Below are 16,840 nucleotides of genomic sequence, written 5' to 3' on the forward strand. Positions count from 1 at the left end.
TTTAACTGCTTGCTTTTCAGATTTGCAACATGCATTATGTACTAAGGGTCCTCTTGCAGTCACCCCATTTTCCAGTGTGAAAGTATAATAAGCTGTTTTCAGACTACCACAAATTTATTTTTTAAATCCAAGTTTGTTTTGCAGTTACTTTTTACTACTATCCAGTATTCAGACAGGGTATTTTATTAAAAAGTAAGTTACTTAAGTTTGTAAAACAAAGTCCTGTCGCCTTAAACATTAGTAACCCAATGCTCCTGCTTACCTCCCATAAGCTATTTCTGTCCAAATAGAATGCAAGACATGCAACAGAACTGAAAACAAGAACAGTTGTACAAACACCTGGAACAGCTCTTACTTGGGATACAACATCACAGTTTCTTCCCTATCACTCCAATTCAAGTTTTTTTTTCTATACTGTGCCATTGCAACAAGTGGCTGAGAACAACAAAAACTACGTAGTCATACTGTTATATGTGAAATTAGCTCCTACAAAGTTGATTTTTGTTTCAGGAATTCCTGTGGTAATGCAGAATCTATACCTTTTTTACCTTGTCTCGCTACTTCATGAGTACTAAACATGTGACTTGAAAAGCACTGACCTTCACTCAGCCTAGAGTATTCTGTACAACAAAAGTTACCAAGAGGAAGGAATTAGTTTTATTCAGACATCAAGCTACTGCCACTTGCATTCCCTATTATGGCTGCAGATTTTGCTGTATAGCATCTCTGGCCACCCTACAAACCTATCTATACTGAACAGCTTGCAACATCACGTGCTCCAAGACATGACAAAGGCTGCTAAAGCACTCAGCTACATGCACCACAGTAGTACCACTGGATCAGTAGGTGCATCAAGGCAGCAGAAGACCAGCCACTGAAAGGTCTAACTTCCAGAAATTTCTGTAGAGTTTCAGACTTCAGCAGGTACAGACACTCTCCCCTCCCCATTGAGATACAAGACAAGAAGTGAGCTGCATTGCACTTTAATTGCACCAATACAGTTAAATATTAAAATGGAGAAAGCAACTCTACATAGCAAATGGAAAACAAGCATTTACACAGTAAGTCCATAAGATGTACAGACTCTAGTTTTAACCCAGCTGTCTATACATGAAGAGACCATTAAAGCTTTCAGCATTAAAGAAAATGAATATTTTGATTTTCAGGTTCAGCCAAATTGCCAAGTTACTGAGAAAACAACTTCTCTCATAAGCCAACACTGGGTGAGGGGGTCAACAGACACAGGGGCAACACCCTAGTTTTTTTTTTCTTCATACGAGTAGAAATACATTGGCTATCACCCCACCTACCAGCATTCTTAGGTAGAAATGATAATTTTTCTGTATACACTTGATTTCCCACACATGCCCCTCAAAGGGCATATCCTGTTACCCTGCCAAAATAGTTAATCAGGGAGAGTTAACACTGAGTTAGACACTGATCAGCTGGGGAAATAGTTCATTTGCAAAGCTATCCTCCCAGGCATGGTCAGTATCAAGTGGAGAGGACATGTCACTGAAAGGTGACAGGGATCCTTCATATCCTGAGTCACTACCAGCATCCAACAGATTGCTTGAGGCTGCAAGGCTACAAGGAGAGGGAAGCAGATGAGAGATGCCCAGTTCTGGCATGAAGCTGTCTACGGGTTCCTCTTTCACAGACATTGGGATCTCAGCAAAAGCTTTGTCTTCAGATGGAGAGAGAGATACTTCCTCAATTTTCACTAGCATATTGGTTTGGTTGCTCATTTTAACAGGAATCTCCAATATTAAGGGCTTTGTGTATACATGATCAAACCTTATGAGTTCATTAATGGCCTCCAGCTTAGCTGATGGGGACCCCAAAGAGGGAGAGGGGGGGGTCGGTATGGAATTTGTTTCTCCACAGATCTCTTCCTCCAGCTTTTCCAGGCATGCTGATTCTGAATCAGCACATTTGAGAAACATCTCTGGGTCCAGACTGTCCAGAAAGCCCAACAGGAGATCAGACTGCAGAATAAAACACTGGTTTAGAAAGACAGCCTACAACTATTACAGGAAAACATCTGTTGCAGCATCAGTTCACCCTCACCTGGAAGTTAAAATATGCTAACATCACAGAATTAGGAGTTTTACCAAGCACACCACTTATCAGAACAGAAAATTACTTATTGTTCAGAACTTCTGTCCATTAGTTCTCTTGTAAGGGTACTAGAGATTTGTCAAACTCTGGATTAGATGGTCAATCTCTACTAGAAGCTCCTCAAAATCTTGGACCTATTGTATAAAAACACCATAGAATCCGCCAAGTCCACAGAGCAAGTACCAGAACCAGATGCAGGCAGATATGCCCGTGACTAAAAGCTGTGTAACCTTCCTGTCTTTAAGTTTCTAAAAGAGATTCACATTGGACAGTCTTTAAGTTCCAACAACCTTGTTAAATATCAGACATAAAGAAAATAATTATGTTTTCAGCAACAGTAAAAGCACAGTATGCAGTTTGTATTTGCATGCTTTGCTGTAAGAACTAAGAGGCTATTCTGTGCAATATTATCTCACATTACAAAAGCCAGACTTGTTCAAGTTGCATTAGCTTGTCTTGTACTCACAGGATCCCTAGCTGTCTTGAGCCCCAGGTATAATATTCCAAAGCTTAAAAAACAAGCTAACTGTGGAAAGTCATCAAGAAACTCTACATCAAGAAGTTCTCAACTGAGTCTTAAATCCACAGTGGTTCTGAATTTCATGGGCATTTAGGACAGAAGCCCATGCTTACCTCAGAATCTGAAGAGTCACTGCCATCAGAATCCATGTGGAATTTGTCAGAAATGGTGACTGCTGGGCCTGCACCTGCTGCAGAGGAACACGTAGTCTGAGTGCTGCGGACTCAGCGGACCCGGTCACCAACCCGATCTCATCCACTTGTGATTCCATCACGACCTGGACCAAAGAAAAAGCTTTGTCAGTCATCACATATGTTCTGGCAGACAATACAGCATCCTGAAGACCATTCTCTCTCTGCAAAGGCTTCCCCCATTAGTCTCTCCTTGCTTATACAGTAGCAGCCTGAAGCGATGAGGCCTCTTGCAAAAGTGACACAAACTTCTATACCTCTGCAAATCCACCTTGTTCACCACTTTTAATAGAGAGCTCAGCCTCTCACTATCTCCCCTGTTCTTCTGAGACAGCCACACATGACTAAGAATTCTTATTTCGCTTCCACAGCGTAGTATAGAAATGCAGGTGACATAAAACAGCTTGGGACTAATGAGCTCAGTATCTCCCACACTACCAATGGTGCTCGCTTAAGACTCGACAACTACTCAATCTGTGGGAAAGCCTCCTCTCGGAAGACAAGAGTATTTCTGGCACACAAAGCATGCTCTCTTCAGAGCATACCTGTTTCAGCCTGGAGACTCTCAACACTGGGATTATTGCTCCCTGGCATTACCGCACAGTTGCCTCCTAGAGCACAGCGACTCTTAACAGGCTCTGCCAAGAAACAGCACAAGGCTGCCACCAAGAACACCGCAGTGCTCACCTTGGACTCGCTTTCTTTCTCTGTTTTCAGAACATCCAAACCCAGGCGGCAGCGGAGCTCCTGGTTCTCCAGGGAAAGGCTGCACGTCTTCTCCCGCAGGAGCTGGTTCTCCAGCAGCAGCTTCTGGTTCTGCAGAGAGCCGCGCAGGCAGGGGGGTCGCAGCAGGTGCCGCCGCAGCCACCCTCCCGCGGGGCCGCCGAGCTCCTTACCTCCTCCTCCAGCTCCACCACCTGCTGCTCCAGCTCCGTCATCCGCGCTTTCTTCCTGTCCCGGGCGCTCTGGGCCGCCACGCGGTTTTTCAGCTTCCTGCGGGGCACCGCGGCCGTCAGCACCAGCGGCCGCCCCGCCGCGCCGCGCCGCGCCGCCGGCCCCCCACTCACCTGCGCAGCGCCTTCTCCTCAGGGCTCAGATGGGTGAGCCGCTGCCGCTTGCGGGCCGGCTGCGGAGCCCCCGGGGGGCTCGGGGCCGCTCCTGCCGGCAGGACGACGGAAAGGCGCCGGCCGGCGGCGGGCTCGGCCGCCTCGCCGGGGATGAGGAGCAGGCGCGGGGCCGCGGCCCCGGGGAGCGCTGCCATGGCCGGCGCGGAGAGAACGGCCCGGGCCCGGCGCGCGCACGGCGCTCTGCGGGCGCCGCCGCCCCGCCCGGCTTTCTGCCGTCGTGGCTCTCCCTCATTGGCCGGGGCGGCGTGACGACAGGCCCGGGGCCGCCCGCGGCTGGAGGCAAGGCCGGGCGGTGATTGCATCAGACGCGGGGGCGGCCGGCGAGCGGCGGAGGGGCGAGGCCGCGGGGCGCCGGAAGCGGGGGGCCCGAAGCGGGGGGCCCGGGGGGATCCTCGCGGCCGGGCCCGCGTGGGGCCCTCGCAGGCGCCAGCTGCTGGGTCTGGTTGCGGCGCAGCGGGTGTGGGGGGCGCTCAGCCTGAGCAGCGTCAGGGGCACAGGGACCGAGTAGGGGCAAAGCGGCAGCACAGTAAAACTTGCATTTCTGACATCCCAGGTACCATCTGTCCCAAATCTCAACAGAAAGCAGGGAAAGGGCCAGCATTTGTGGGAACGCAACTGCTGGGAATGGACCTATGCTGGATGCTGTGCAAAGGGTATGAAAACAGAAGAGGTTTGTGACAGACAAGAAGAAGCTGCTAGGGAGCCTGCAGCAGTGCTCCAGGTGTTCTATTTTGAATTGAATGTGTTTATAAGCAGTAGCAATATGATGTGATAAGTGAAAAGTACCCTTTTCATATTATCTAATGGAGAACGTTGACAAAATGTAATGGGTTGATGTTAAATCCGAGCTGTTTCAGACCCAGACAACTACGCGTTTTGCAGCTAGAAAGCCTTGCAATGTCATGCATGTACAAATTCAGCTGTTCGGCAATGTGCAAGCAATAATAGGCAGTTTCCTAGGGCACTCTGTTTTGAAATATCAGCCATACCTCAGTGCCCTAAGCTTCCCGGGATTTGCTCACGGGCAGTTAGTTGCCTGTTACCCAAGTGGTTGTGAAATGTTAAAATTTTGGTTCCTTGAGTTTATTTCTGAAATCCACTCACACAGCGAGTTTAAAATAGATAAGATGTTAAACATTAAAGGAAAAACATTAGCTTTAAAAGTTCAAAGGCACTGCACAACTGGTGTGCTTGTCTGGAATTATTCCAGTATTGGAGTACTGCCAGGCTTTCACGATAACAAAGAACAAACTCTGCATTTGCAAGTTTTTGTTTGTTCTTACTCACTGCAGCATGGCATTTAGCTAAGTCTAATAGTTCATGTTTCTACTGTGACGCTTTTGTGAAAATTGTGGCGACTTTTGATAAACCTTTTATTCTGAGTGCAAAAAAATTTGTTCTGGTCCTGCTTGGCCCCTCAGATACCTATAGTTTAACTGCTTCTCCTTTGTATGTCTCTTTGGGGTTTGTAATCATATTTATTCTCTAATTATATTCAAAATTAAAAGTTTTACTGTTTTCTAATGAAATACAGACCAATATTAATATATTTTTCTAATACGAGACATTTGTGTCAAATAAGTTGCACATTTTTACAGCAAATAAAAATGTTGAACACTTACAGCAGACAGGCTGCCCCTGCTTCTGCTGCTTTCTGATATTTGTAGCTATACTTCTAAAACTGGCCATGATGTGATTTATCATATAGATACCCATATTTCTTAGCATTATGGCTGAAGAAAAACCCTAATTTTGTATCTGTATGTGACTTAATTTTTCTAATTTTAAAAAGAACCAGAGTAAAAGCATCGTTTTCCTTCTACAACCAACAGTTATGATCATGAGTAAACTTCACAAGCACATGTGCTGCTGGGGGTATAAGAGCCATGTAACAGTGGTATGTGACCAGGCTGGAACAGTGACAGAACTGGAAGCTGCCATTGGCATTGGTGGTTTCCACTTTTACTGAATATAATAATGGTATCCATTAACATGCTTGGTGTTAGTGGTAGCAGCTGGCAAAGGAAAGCCCTGAGACCTTCTGGTCTTGTCTTGTTGAGTAATTGTAGTAGCATTGCTAAGGCTAGCAGTGGTATAGTTACTGAGAATATGTTTAGGCTTATAAATATTATGTTACTGCCTTAGGATACATAGAATCTTTTATTAACTATATGGTAAGCTACTGGGTAAAAAGTGGAAGCGAAAAAGTTAAATAAAGCTTGTCTTGAACTGAGGCACCCTTTCAGAAAGCTTTAATTAAAGGACTTCAAGTTTAATCCTGATTTTTGCCATTCTTTTTTCAAACTTGCTGTTTACACGTTCCTTTTTTCATATTTCTGTTTTTTCAGTCATTGGATTCAAGCCTGTGATCCACATGACAGTACTCAAGTTATTCAAGAAAGCTTCTTACCCTGCCTTTTAGTTCAGCACCACCAGCTAAAGGATGTACCAGTGAGGATACTGTTGGCTGTCCTGCCAGAAACAACATTAGTTCCTGCCAACACACTTTTATGTGGTATGTTCAGGTGGCTGACCCACCAAAGGAAATAATTTTGTTTAACAAAGGTGGAGAGGCTTTCCCTTTGTGTAATATCAGATACAGAGAAAGAAATATGAGTTGAATGTTATCTACATGTGAAAAAAGGGTGAATAAAGGAGGGAAAGAGAATGGGAGAGTATAGAGAAAATATAGTTTAACTAATAGCCTGAGAAAGAGCTTGTTTGCCCAATGCATGTCTAAAACATTTGGAAGGTGGCTTAGGGAGTCAAGCTCATGTCAACAGCTGGCATATTCCCAGCTCTGTATCAATAGCTGAATAAATGAGAAGGGGAGCTGTTCTGCAGCCTAAAACGAGGTTATTCCAAACCCATAATGTTTGTAATATGCTTTGTATTCATTTTATTTATTCTTAAATTTCATCAATACACATTGGGGTGGAAGAGTGCATCTCTCAAAATTCTAGTTCTTTCAGTCTTCAGGTGGAAATTCACCTTACCTTTATATAAAAAACTCTACTAACATAGCTGCCGAGTTAATTGTTAGCTGGAGCAGGGGAAATGTTTCACTTCAGCCATATTACAGGTTTTTCTGGGGGTAGTGGCAACACTATTTCTTCTGGTCTTACCAATTCAGGCTTCTTGGAGACATGGAATTTTTTTAGCTCCTCTGGGTTTGAATGGAAGGGCTGCTCTTAATTCTTGTAGTGGGTCACAACAATTTACAGGTAAGGTGATAATAAAAGGTATAGCACTTTTCAGCAAAGGCTGTCAAGCCTAGCAGGAACAGTGAGATATCTGTTCCTCGGCAAAAAGGTGGTACTGCTATACTAAGATTAATTATGCAGAATCTGTATCCTTTGCTTACTGTGTGGAGCTGCCAACCTGTCTGCATTCTGTAGGAAGTGAGGTTGGCTTTGCCTTCTCTTTACAGTGTCTCAAGCAAGTGCTGCGGAAAGGTGATTTTTTGCTCAGCTATCATCCGTTCTCAATTAAGACTTATTATTGAGACTTTGCCTCCTTGGCTTCTATGATTGCTTCCAGTGTGTCACCGTAAAAGTGCGGAAAAGACTGAGTCCAGCTTCAAACCCTGGTCCTCATGCAAGCATCTTACAAACACTTCAGATGTTTGCATTCTATTTCTTCACCCTGATGTTCTGTCCACATACATTACTGGCACCCGTTACTACCCAGAATTACAATGAACAATGGTAGGTCTGCCTCATTTCCATCTTAGGCATGCGTGGGAGCCACAGGTATAGTCTGGAGATTCTTACTCTGGTCATCATTATAGTGCAGTACTTTGTCCCAAGTTGCTTTTGTGGTTGAGGGAGTGATCCTATCACATTTGTACCTTGAGTGATTCTTGTTACACCTTTTCTTCTAGTGCCTTTGGAATGTCATGCTGAAGTTCTGTATTTTCTCCCACAGCTGTATTTTAGCCACTATAGACAGTGTATGTTCATTCAGATCACGTGCCCTGATACTGGAATTCCATCTCCACATCCCAATAGATTTTTTTCCCACCATTATACTGAAGCTTTGCTTCTGATTGACAAGAGAAGTCTGAGTTAACTCAGACATTCATGAAGATTGGCTAGAGGTTGGACCTTTTACAAGGCCTTTTTTCAAGGAAAGGAGGGTCTTCAATCATTTTCATTGGAATTCTCAGCAGACAAAGGCATGGAAGCCCATCTTGCAGCTCCTCTAGGCAGTTTAGCAGCATTGCCCATGTTCAAAGAGGTTGTACTGTATTCTAAGTTTTCAGTAGGCATAAATTTCATACAGGACCTTATAAAAACAGGTAGGTGAAAAGGTAAGTTCTGAAAGACTGACAATAGATGCATGTATAGAAAGTGATTAACTTTTTAAAGTATGATTCTCCATTGTTACCCTGTCTTGTAATAACTTTTTTTGCACCACAGATTTTTTTTGTCAGCGAAATCATCCATGCTTCATGGCTTCTTAGTTTTTGTGTAATTCCTTATTTTACCATTGCAGAATACAAGGCAGCAGATTTATCTTAACATGCTCTGATGATATATAGTTTCTTTTTGGAGTAATAACAGTAAATTTAAGATCAAGTGACCTATATAATGAGGTCAGAATGTTCCCTGCATCTATATATTTCTTCTGTTCACTGGATTTCACTTGCATTATAGTTCCATTTACTTCATTTTCTTTAGTTTCCTCTAAAACTAAACAATTACCTGGTTTTAGGCAAGACCAGAATTAAACAAATATATACAGTTAAGTAGCGTTTACATTTTTTTTTGTCAATTTACTATGTATTTTATTTTTTTTCCCAGAAAACTGGCATATGTATTAAGTAACAGAGGTCTCATTATAGAGGTAGCCTGCCAATCTCTGCTCTCATCTGAAAGCTGATTACCCCCACCCACCAGTCACAGAATACTGATTATTAAAGACAAATCTTACTTGTTTACAAAGAAATTTCAGTATTTTGAGGTAAAGAGCTCTTAGTCTGATTTGTGTTTTGTCTGACAGAAACAAATTTCTCCTGCTTATTCAGAGACTGGAGTAATTTCTCCTTTTAAGTTCATGGGAATTTAAAAGGAAAAAAGTTATAGACAACACTGTAAATGAAAGGGCAGTGAAGGGAAAGGAATGTTTATCAGCAACCCTATGCTACTAGTTCTGTAAAAATGAAACACTACTGGAAAGCTCTGCAAACATTGGTCATGTAAACAGAGTTTTATACATAGTGACTGGATGCCCTTGGCAAGATTTATGTCATCTGCCCGTCCCTGAGAGACTCAACTGGGAATTAAACAGCAGTGCACCAGCTGGCAAGGAAAGTAGGCTCAGTTCAGGGAATGTCGTGGGTATCAGGGAACTATCTGATCTGTGAATGAATCTCACAGGCTAGGGGAGGTGGTTGTTCAGTGTCTTGTCTTGGGTCTGTGCTTTGTTCTGGCTTCTGTTTATAACTACCTTGCTTAAGAGATGTCGAGCCCATCCCTTTCCAACACCATGCCTTCATCCTTGTCTCTATCTCATTGCATGGATTCCCTTTTCCTTTATAAAGGTTCCACTATTGGCATCTCTGGTGCTTGGCTGTGACTTGTTTGACTGTAATACCTATTTCAATGATGTAGTTCTACTTCAGCTCCTTGGATGTTTTTTTTGTTTTTTTTTTTTTGTTTTTTTGTTTTTTTTCTAGCTTGGTCCTAAGCACAGTGTTCCACTTCAAAGATCTGCCAATACAGCTGATGAGAAAAATGCAGACCTGAAAGTTGTGCTGATTTTGCAGGATTTTGAGGTTCTGGAAGATGCCCCATTTTGACATAACTTCCAGATGTGATTAAGGTCTTGGCCAAACTAAAGGACAGAGTTCTGTGCTGCAAGTTCTCTTTAGAAGTGATGTTGTTTGAGAGGTAGTGTGTCCACTTCTGTGTATTGATGCATGATGATGCATTTGTGGTGGTAGTTACAAGTAAAAGGAAAAAGATAAAAGTACTATACTCAATTGAGATGATACTTTCAGTGCATCTTTAGGGGTGATGTTGCAGAACAGGCAATAAAAGAGAGACCAAACTTGCTGTTTTACTGTCCCAGTGAACTGGCAGCCTGCGTTCTGGATTCTGTGTAAATATTTAACATACTGAGTGAGATCTCTGAGGAAAGTAGCCAACTGTTGAAATCTCACATACCTAAAAGCTCCTGTTCCAGTAAATTTTCCTGTTTGCACATCCTGGTTCAGAACTGGAGCCTCTGCTTGGAAATACTCTGGGAGGTAAACAACTGTGCTTAGGAAAATTTGATGACTACTTCCTGCTGGCAAAACCTAGCTCTTTGGAGCAGTGCTAGCTTTTGAAAGGAAATACCATCTCCTATTTCTTAGGCTTCATTCCCTGGGCTTTGGAATTCTCTTAGAACTTCAGAGTCCCTGAGAGTTCTGGCAACTTTATTGTTTTGTTGTTTTGAAACGATTTCCATACATTATTCTGCTTGAGTGCCTTCACCTAATTCTATATTTTTATTTATTTATTTTTTTTTTGTACACAGAAGCCTGTATCCAGCTGTCAGAAGAGAGCCACCATGAAAAGGGGCAGAGAAAAATTATCAGGAAGCAACAAGTTAGGAATGAGTTCAGTCTCAGCATAAGTTCAGCATGACCCAAAATGTGAGGAGCGTTATCAGAATTGTATGCCTCCTACCTCGTACCTTTTTACTTTGTTGAATGCTCTGGTGCTCACAGAGGGGCAAGCCTATTATCATTCCTTTCTGGTAACTTCATTTGCTCTGTTAGCACTTGATCTTAATGATGATTCTCAAGTAATTGATCTGAGACAGTTGAAGCTCTTTCTATGCTAATTAAATGGATTGTATACTAGTAATTGAATGTGGAAAATGAAGTGTTTTTGGGTGATTAATTAAAAGTTCCTGTCAGAGTTTGTAACTTAGGTGAGTCTTTAATAGGTAAGTTGAAATAGAGTAAATAGTTGCTTCATTCACCTTTGCATGAATGAATCAATTTTTAATGTAGTAATTTTTTCTTTTTAGCCAGTCCCAATTTAATTGCTTTTTTTTTTTTTTTTTTTTTTTGAAGTCAGAAGTCTATTTGTTGGCTTTAAACTTAGTAGCGTGGGATTTGTCCATTACAATTAGTATCAACAGCTGGCACATTATGCACACTAATTACAGGCTTTGAATTTATTTTGTATTGTTTATATATTGTTCACTTTAAATAGTGGTTTGCTTGAGGTAGGGGCTGCAAGAACAGCAATTTGTACCATACATTGACTCCAGAAACACTAGTCACGATGTTAAATTGAGAAGTGTTTATAGTCCTAAGGCTTCAAATAAGTTTGGAGTTGTGAAAGCTTTTCATGGTTTTTAGTGTGCTTTGTACCAAGACTGTGAGTAGCTTTGCTTTTCCAAGTAATCAGATGAATAAAAACTTCTGATTATTGTAAAAAAATCACTATTTATACAAAGCTCTATGGAAAACATCAGGTTTCACAAGACAGCTCAATGACACAAATTTAGCTACTGTATCAGGACCAAACTTGCTCAGGTGTGCAGTACTTGCCAAGACCAAGCTCTGCTTGAATAGACAGCAACAGCACAGGAAATACTCCATGTATCTAATTCTGCTTAAAACTTTGTTTATGACAATTGCAGTAGCAAGAACCAATTTTTCATTAGGAATTACTGGTACTGGAAAGTGAATTTATGCAGGTGGATGCAACTAAATTGCCCTTGTTTGCTTCTTTTTTTTTTTTCTCAAGGCATATTAAATTTAACCTTTAACTTTTTCTCTTTGCTGCTCATCAGTTAGTATTTAGATTGTATGTAAATGTTTTTCAGAAATATGTGATGTATGTTATTTATATTGAATGCTTTTTCAAAGAGAACGAACTGCTACATGCTATTGTAGGAATTATGCAGCTGCCACCTGGACCACGGTTCCAATTATGCTGTAGCTACCTGTTTCAGGAATTATGCTATCACCACCTCTGACTTCACTTGGTTCAACCCTAATTGAATGCCTCAAGTCGAATCAGCTCATTATTATAATAGTGATTATTTATTAATACAACACTTGACAGTTTGAGCTGGGTGCCTCCAAGGAGTGACCTATATTGTCCGATAGCCTTCTGATTTATAGTCCTCACTCCTCCACATCTCCTTTGCACGCTATCTGTGTTATCCAACAGCATTTCTGGGCCTCGGCGTTCACCTTCTACTGATAGGTCTCTTTCTGTCTCCAGGCCTTTATTTGTATTTATGACTTCTCTTTTTCTCTTATCTCAAAGCTAGGAAACTTTGTAGTTAGTCTTGTTCCTACTCCCTTGTATTCTAGTTTCAACTGGTTCTGGGTTACTGGTTTCTCCATTTAAAACCAAAAGGTTAAAAGTACATTCCTATAGCCTTAAGGCTCCCTCAACTTTAGTGTTGAGGTGCTAAGCTGTTACGTATTTCTTTTTCTACAGTCTCCTTTTGTTTTTATTAGCATACCGGCTACTTATATGGGTGTTGAATAACAATAGCCTCTAATATAAGTTGATTTTTGGTTACAACACGTTTCAGTAATGTATATGTACGATGATACCTGTAGAGATACCTGCAAAAGTAATAACCCATATGCTGTGGTCCACCTGCAATTTCATCTATTTTCCTCTAATTTCATAGTACTTTGGCTAAAGGTGTCCCCTTTTCTATGGTAGGTATATTTCCCACTTCAGCATGCTCCCAGAATTTAACCTGTATTTAAAACATAAATTTAAAACTCACCAGTCAGCACTCCTCATCCCCAGGGCCCTGAGTGAACTCACCTGATGCCAGCAAATGGACAGTTGGAGGTGAGAGGGTCTAATGGTGGTTGCCCAGGGTCCTATCTAGGTCACCAAAACTGTTGAAGAAATTACACCACTGCTCCCATTAATACAGGATTTAATGCAGAATTACTTTACTGTCGTCATTCTTTTGATCTGACCCCAGGGTCCCATGGCTTAAGAATCAGGTAATATTTTGAAAGATGTTTATTAGTCTCATACAATTCTACAGCTCGAGATGGATGCCTCTCAGGGACCCCATTTCATATTGGCTTTGGTTTTATGTAGTTTTTATGAAGTAACCTCCCTATAGCAGCACTGTCAGTGCCCTGCTGTTCTCCAGACAGTCATTATTGTCTGGGGTCTCCTTGCTTCTCAATTCATTCATCTGTGGTTTCCTTGGTGGTATCTTTGGCCTGAGGCCTTTTCAAGTTTGTGCATATTTCCCTTATCTGCTGGTCAAAGCTAGTTCTTCTGATCTTAGCTATGCAGTTTCACACCAATGTTACAAGTGTAGTTTCTCATGGCCTAAGGCTTGATTAACTTTAGTGCTAAGCAGCTAATGCTAAGCAGTCTGCTTTCTACAGTGATGCCATGATGAACACATAAAATTAACAATAATCTAGGATTCATTGAAGTTGTAACTGGAACTGAGTAGAACTGATGCATAGCAATTGGGGGGGGCAGGTTTAAGAATACAGAGAAAGACATTTGTGTGGATGTATTTGAAGGTACTTCTTGCAGAATGAAGGGATATTGCTTCCAAAGATAATTTTGGAAAACTTGGCTCCAGATGTTCTTATTGATTCTTTCTGTCCTTGTGAAGATTTTACATGAGCAAATAGCTTATAGTAACAATTATAGTTTATTTCTTAGTACTCGTTTTTCTTTCTTTGCTTAGATAATCTCTTGTGCCTGCCCTGAAGGAATCAGTATATCATGCATATCTGTACTGCATTGCAACTCTCATATAAACTTGTGCTGTATATTGCACAATAGTTTGCAAAAAGAAAAGGCTGCAGTTAACTAAATAAGGATATTTTTAGTATGGTTTAACATATTTCAGTTTTGCAGGTCTGATTCATTATTATCTTTTCCCTTTGGTAGACAACTGTACTTCTACAGAAAGAGTGAAGGGTTCCTAAACCAGAATGTTTGCACTTCATACAGATTTAAATAAATACACATTGTTCAAGACATTGGAAACCTTAATTTTTCAAATATTAGCAGGGAATTTTGTTAACTTTTTATTTATTTTTTAATCATTGAAGCTGTTGTGGCTAGTCTGTTGATTAATTTGGATTGTTTCAGTGCTGGTTAACATAGAAAAATTGTGTTTCCCATTTTTAACTTTAAATAGAAAGAGAAAGTCACGGATAGATGACATTTTTTCTTAACATAAACTGCCACAGTGTTTTCTGTTTTTTTTTTTTTTTTTTTTTTTTTAATTGAGCTGACAAGTGACAATAGCTTGTTAATTTATATTAGAGTAATTGATGATAATGATGAAAATATATCTTTGATAAATATTAAAAGCATTTTGCCCATTTCAGTTGGCCTTTTGTTCATAACTGCAATAGTAAAATTTGAGTGCATGAAAATGAAGGGTATGAGAGGCATCTTTAATTCAGACTAATGTTTCTGGAGATATTTTGGCACATTTCATACATACCTGGTGAGTTTTGCCAGTGGACAAAGGAACTTCTCTAGCTCTTCGAGTGTAGGAGGTCACCTACTGGTTGCTCAGCTTTAGTGCATCTCAGCATCTCTTCCTGAAATGCAGCAGCAGATGTGACTTAAGGGGTGTTGGAGATACATTTCCATGTACCAAAAGATGGTAACTGTTGATGCTGCTTCAGTAATGGAAACTCATCAGGCACTCAGGCATATTTGAGTAAAGCTTTCAGTCAAACCTGAGACTTTGTGCTGTGCAATCATGTCTCCAGAGATGTAGGATAACAATTTTACCTGGTGATTAAAGTGGGCAGGCATGTATGTGAATTTACACAGAAAATGATGTATCTCCTGTTTACATGCTTATTAGGAGGTACAGCAATTTCATTTGCTTATGAAATATGCTGTTGTCCTGGTCTCTGCAGAGGGTGGTGTTAAAACGTGTAGGGAACATGGACAGTAGAAAGTCTGAGTTATCAGTTACTGAAATCATCTGGAAAGGCACATGTGGTGGTATGAATGAGATAAGCAGCTCTCTTCATCCTTTATATGGCTGCTTGTTCTGCTGTGAGGACTTCTCAGGTACAGTTTACTATGAAAACATAGTTCTCAAGTTTGATTTAAGAATTACTCTAATGGAAAACTTACCTTCTCACTCAGTTAAGAGTCAAGTAAGTTCCTTTGGTCATCAGAACCTCTATCCAGTTGTACAGAACTCTGCTGCTGGTGTTAGATTGCTTGTGATACCCATTTAAAGCAAAGGTAGATGTCACCGCACTGCACAGTGCAATTAAAGTATGTCCTGAATCCCTCAATGATGTTCTTTAATCTACACAAGGGGACCTCTGAAACACGACTTGCTTCTTAAACTTGAATGTAGCATAACAGCCCAGAATTCCAAAGTAAATACTAAATAAATATCTGTAATGTAGAAAGAAGATGCTGAGTCAATGTAATTTATGGTTATGCTATGGGACCCTTTTTTTCCTTTGCTTCAGTTTAATGATTTGATCAAAGGAAATGGCAGGCAGTTCTTCCTCTAGGAAGGACAGCAGATAGAAACGGAGATGCAAATCAACTTCAAAGGAAAATTGCTAGTCTCAGTTAAAACGGGCATTTATAGCACTCATAAACCATTATTAAGAATACTTACCAACAAATCCACTGGTACTATCCAGACTTTGTTATTTTGGCAGTGTTTAAAATGTAATGTTTAATCATAATTCTTTCATTTTAATCCAGTTGTATTGGCATGCTTCTTTTTGATCAGTCAGTGATATTTTTCTCAGTTTCTGTTGTATCTGACCTGGACTTTGAAAGAAAAGGCAGTGTCTTAGGCATGGATGAACAAGTGAATGGCTGTGATTAAGCTACTGTGTGAATTTATAACCTAGAAGCAATTTGAGCTAACTGTATGCACGTTTACATCCTCTAGTTAATGTGAAGTAATCTCATGCCCACAGTTATTTCATGGTAACTTGTTTTTGTGCTCACATTCTCAATCCTTCTCCAAATGCTTTGGAGCGATAATTTATGAATTAGCCCAACTGTCTGCAGTCATCATACACAGACTGATTTTTCAACCCAAAGGTGTGTCAGAATTATTATTTAAAGTCTAATGCTGAAGTGAGATACTATGTTTTTTCATGGGGGGAGAAAGAAGGTGACTTTGCCCTCCCCTCCCACCCCCCCCCAATTAAATGATTATTCTCATCTAGCATTCTCTTTTGGTTCTGTATGATCAGAATTTTTTTATTAGCTGGAGATAGCAACAATCCCCTCTCCTCCCCTCCTCTCTTTTCTCTTTTTTTTTTTTTTTTTTTTTTTTAACGGCAGCTTGTGGTGAAACTTGTGATGAATACCAGTTAGTTAAAAGGAAAAAGAGTACCATTACCTTCTATGTGGGGACAGTATTGCAAATACTTCAGTTGTTACAGCACAAATGTGAAAAGGTCATTGCTCACCAGTGGGGGGAGACAGTCACTGGACTCTGCAGTGACATGTTGCCCTCACCATTGTGAATGGATTCCCCGCTGAAATACGCCAGTCTGAATTATCTGGTGTTCTCAGATCACTTCATATGATAAATCACAGGAGTAAGAACCATCTTTTTCTTACTATTTAATTTGTTCAAGCTGGCCCTTATAAGAGATTTTCTTTTTTCTTTTCAGAGTGAATGAAAGATGAATTATGCTCCACACAAGGTCTTGTTGACACTGAAAACAGTCTCAATCAGACAGAAATTCAAAATTCACAGTAACTGAAGTGAATTTTTAATCCATGCTCATTGGTTAATTTATTTATTTCTTTGAGAAGGTACCATATTTTCCTTTGTGATGCTAAAATTTTTGATGCTATCTGAGAAAAATTCTTTAAAAGTTCACATGATTATTGGCTGAAAGTTCAGCC

General features: G+C 40.8%; 2 protein-coding genes across 2 annotated transcripts; one reads left to right on the forward strand and one right to left on the reverse strand.

Moving 5' to 3' along the window:
* Positions 1-967: 967 nt before the first annotated feature.
* Positions 968-4,149, reverse strand: XBP1 (X-box binding protein 1). Its single transcript, XM_084538782.1, has 5 exons — positions 3,900-4,149; positions 3,729-3,825; positions 3,520-3,648; positions 2,755-2,918; positions 968-1,988 (listed from the first exon to the last, which is right to left on the reverse strand). Exons 1-5 carry the CDS (start codon positions 4,091-4,093, stop codon positions 1,799-1,801), a joined length of 774 nt encoding a protein of 257 aa, XP_084394908.1. The 5' UTR covers positions 4,094-4,149; the 3' UTR covers positions 968-1,798.
* A 107-nt stretch (positions 4,150-4,256) lies between these two features.
* On the forward strand, positions 4,257-13,952 carry LOC311446053 (uncharacterized protein). The gene is made up of 6 exons (XM_084538785.1): positions 4,257-4,396; positions 4,513-4,612; positions 6,308-6,474; positions 7,500-7,666; positions 9,640-9,853; positions 10,485-13,952. Exons 2-4 carry the CDS (start codon positions 4,584-4,586, stop codon positions 7,658-7,660), a joined length of 357 nt encoding a protein of 118 aa, XP_084394911.1. The 5' UTR covers positions 4,257-4,396; positions 4,513-4,583; the 3' UTR covers positions 7,661-7,666; positions 9,640-9,853; positions 10,485-13,952.
* The last annotated feature ends 2,888 nt before the right edge of the window (positions 13,953-16,840 follow it).

Source organism: Aythya ferina, assembly GCF_964211825.1.
Source record: "Aythya ferina genome assembly, chromosome: 17".
In the NCBI taxonomy this organism is placed as follows: Eukaryota; Metazoa; Chordata; class Aves; order Anseriformes; family Anatidae; genus Aythya; species Aythya ferina.

What these genes read in the sequence shown, in the direction of transcription:
- XBP1 (XM_084538782.1), bottom strand. Translation starts at nt 4,093, where the DNA reads ATGGCAGCGCTCCCCGGGGCCGCGGCCCCGCGCCTGCTCCTCATCCCC. An exon ending in TGGTGGAGCTGGAGGAGGAG is followed by an intron (nt 3,649 to 3,728) that starts GTAAGGAGCTCG and finishes GGCTCTCTGCAG; the next exon opens with AACCAGAAGCTGCTGCTGGA. An exon ending in GTGACTCTTCAGATTCTGAG is followed by an intron (nt 1,989 to 2,754) that starts GTAAGCATGGGC and finishes TTTATTCTGCAG; the next exon opens with TCTGATCTCCTGTTGGGCTT.
- LOC311446053 (XM_084538785.1), top strand. Translation starts at nt 4,584, where the DNA reads ATGGACCTATGCTGGATGCTGTGCAAAGG. An exon ending in TGCTGGATGCTGTGCAAAGG is followed by an intron (nt 4,613 to 6,307) that starts GTATGAAAACAG and finishes CTGTTTTTTCAG; the next exon opens with TCATTGGATTCAAGCCTGTG. An exon ending in TGCCAACACACTTTTATGTG is followed by an intron (nt 6,475 to 7,499) that starts GTATGTTCAGGT and finishes GATTGCTTCCAG; the next exon opens with TGTGTCACCGTAAAAGTGCG.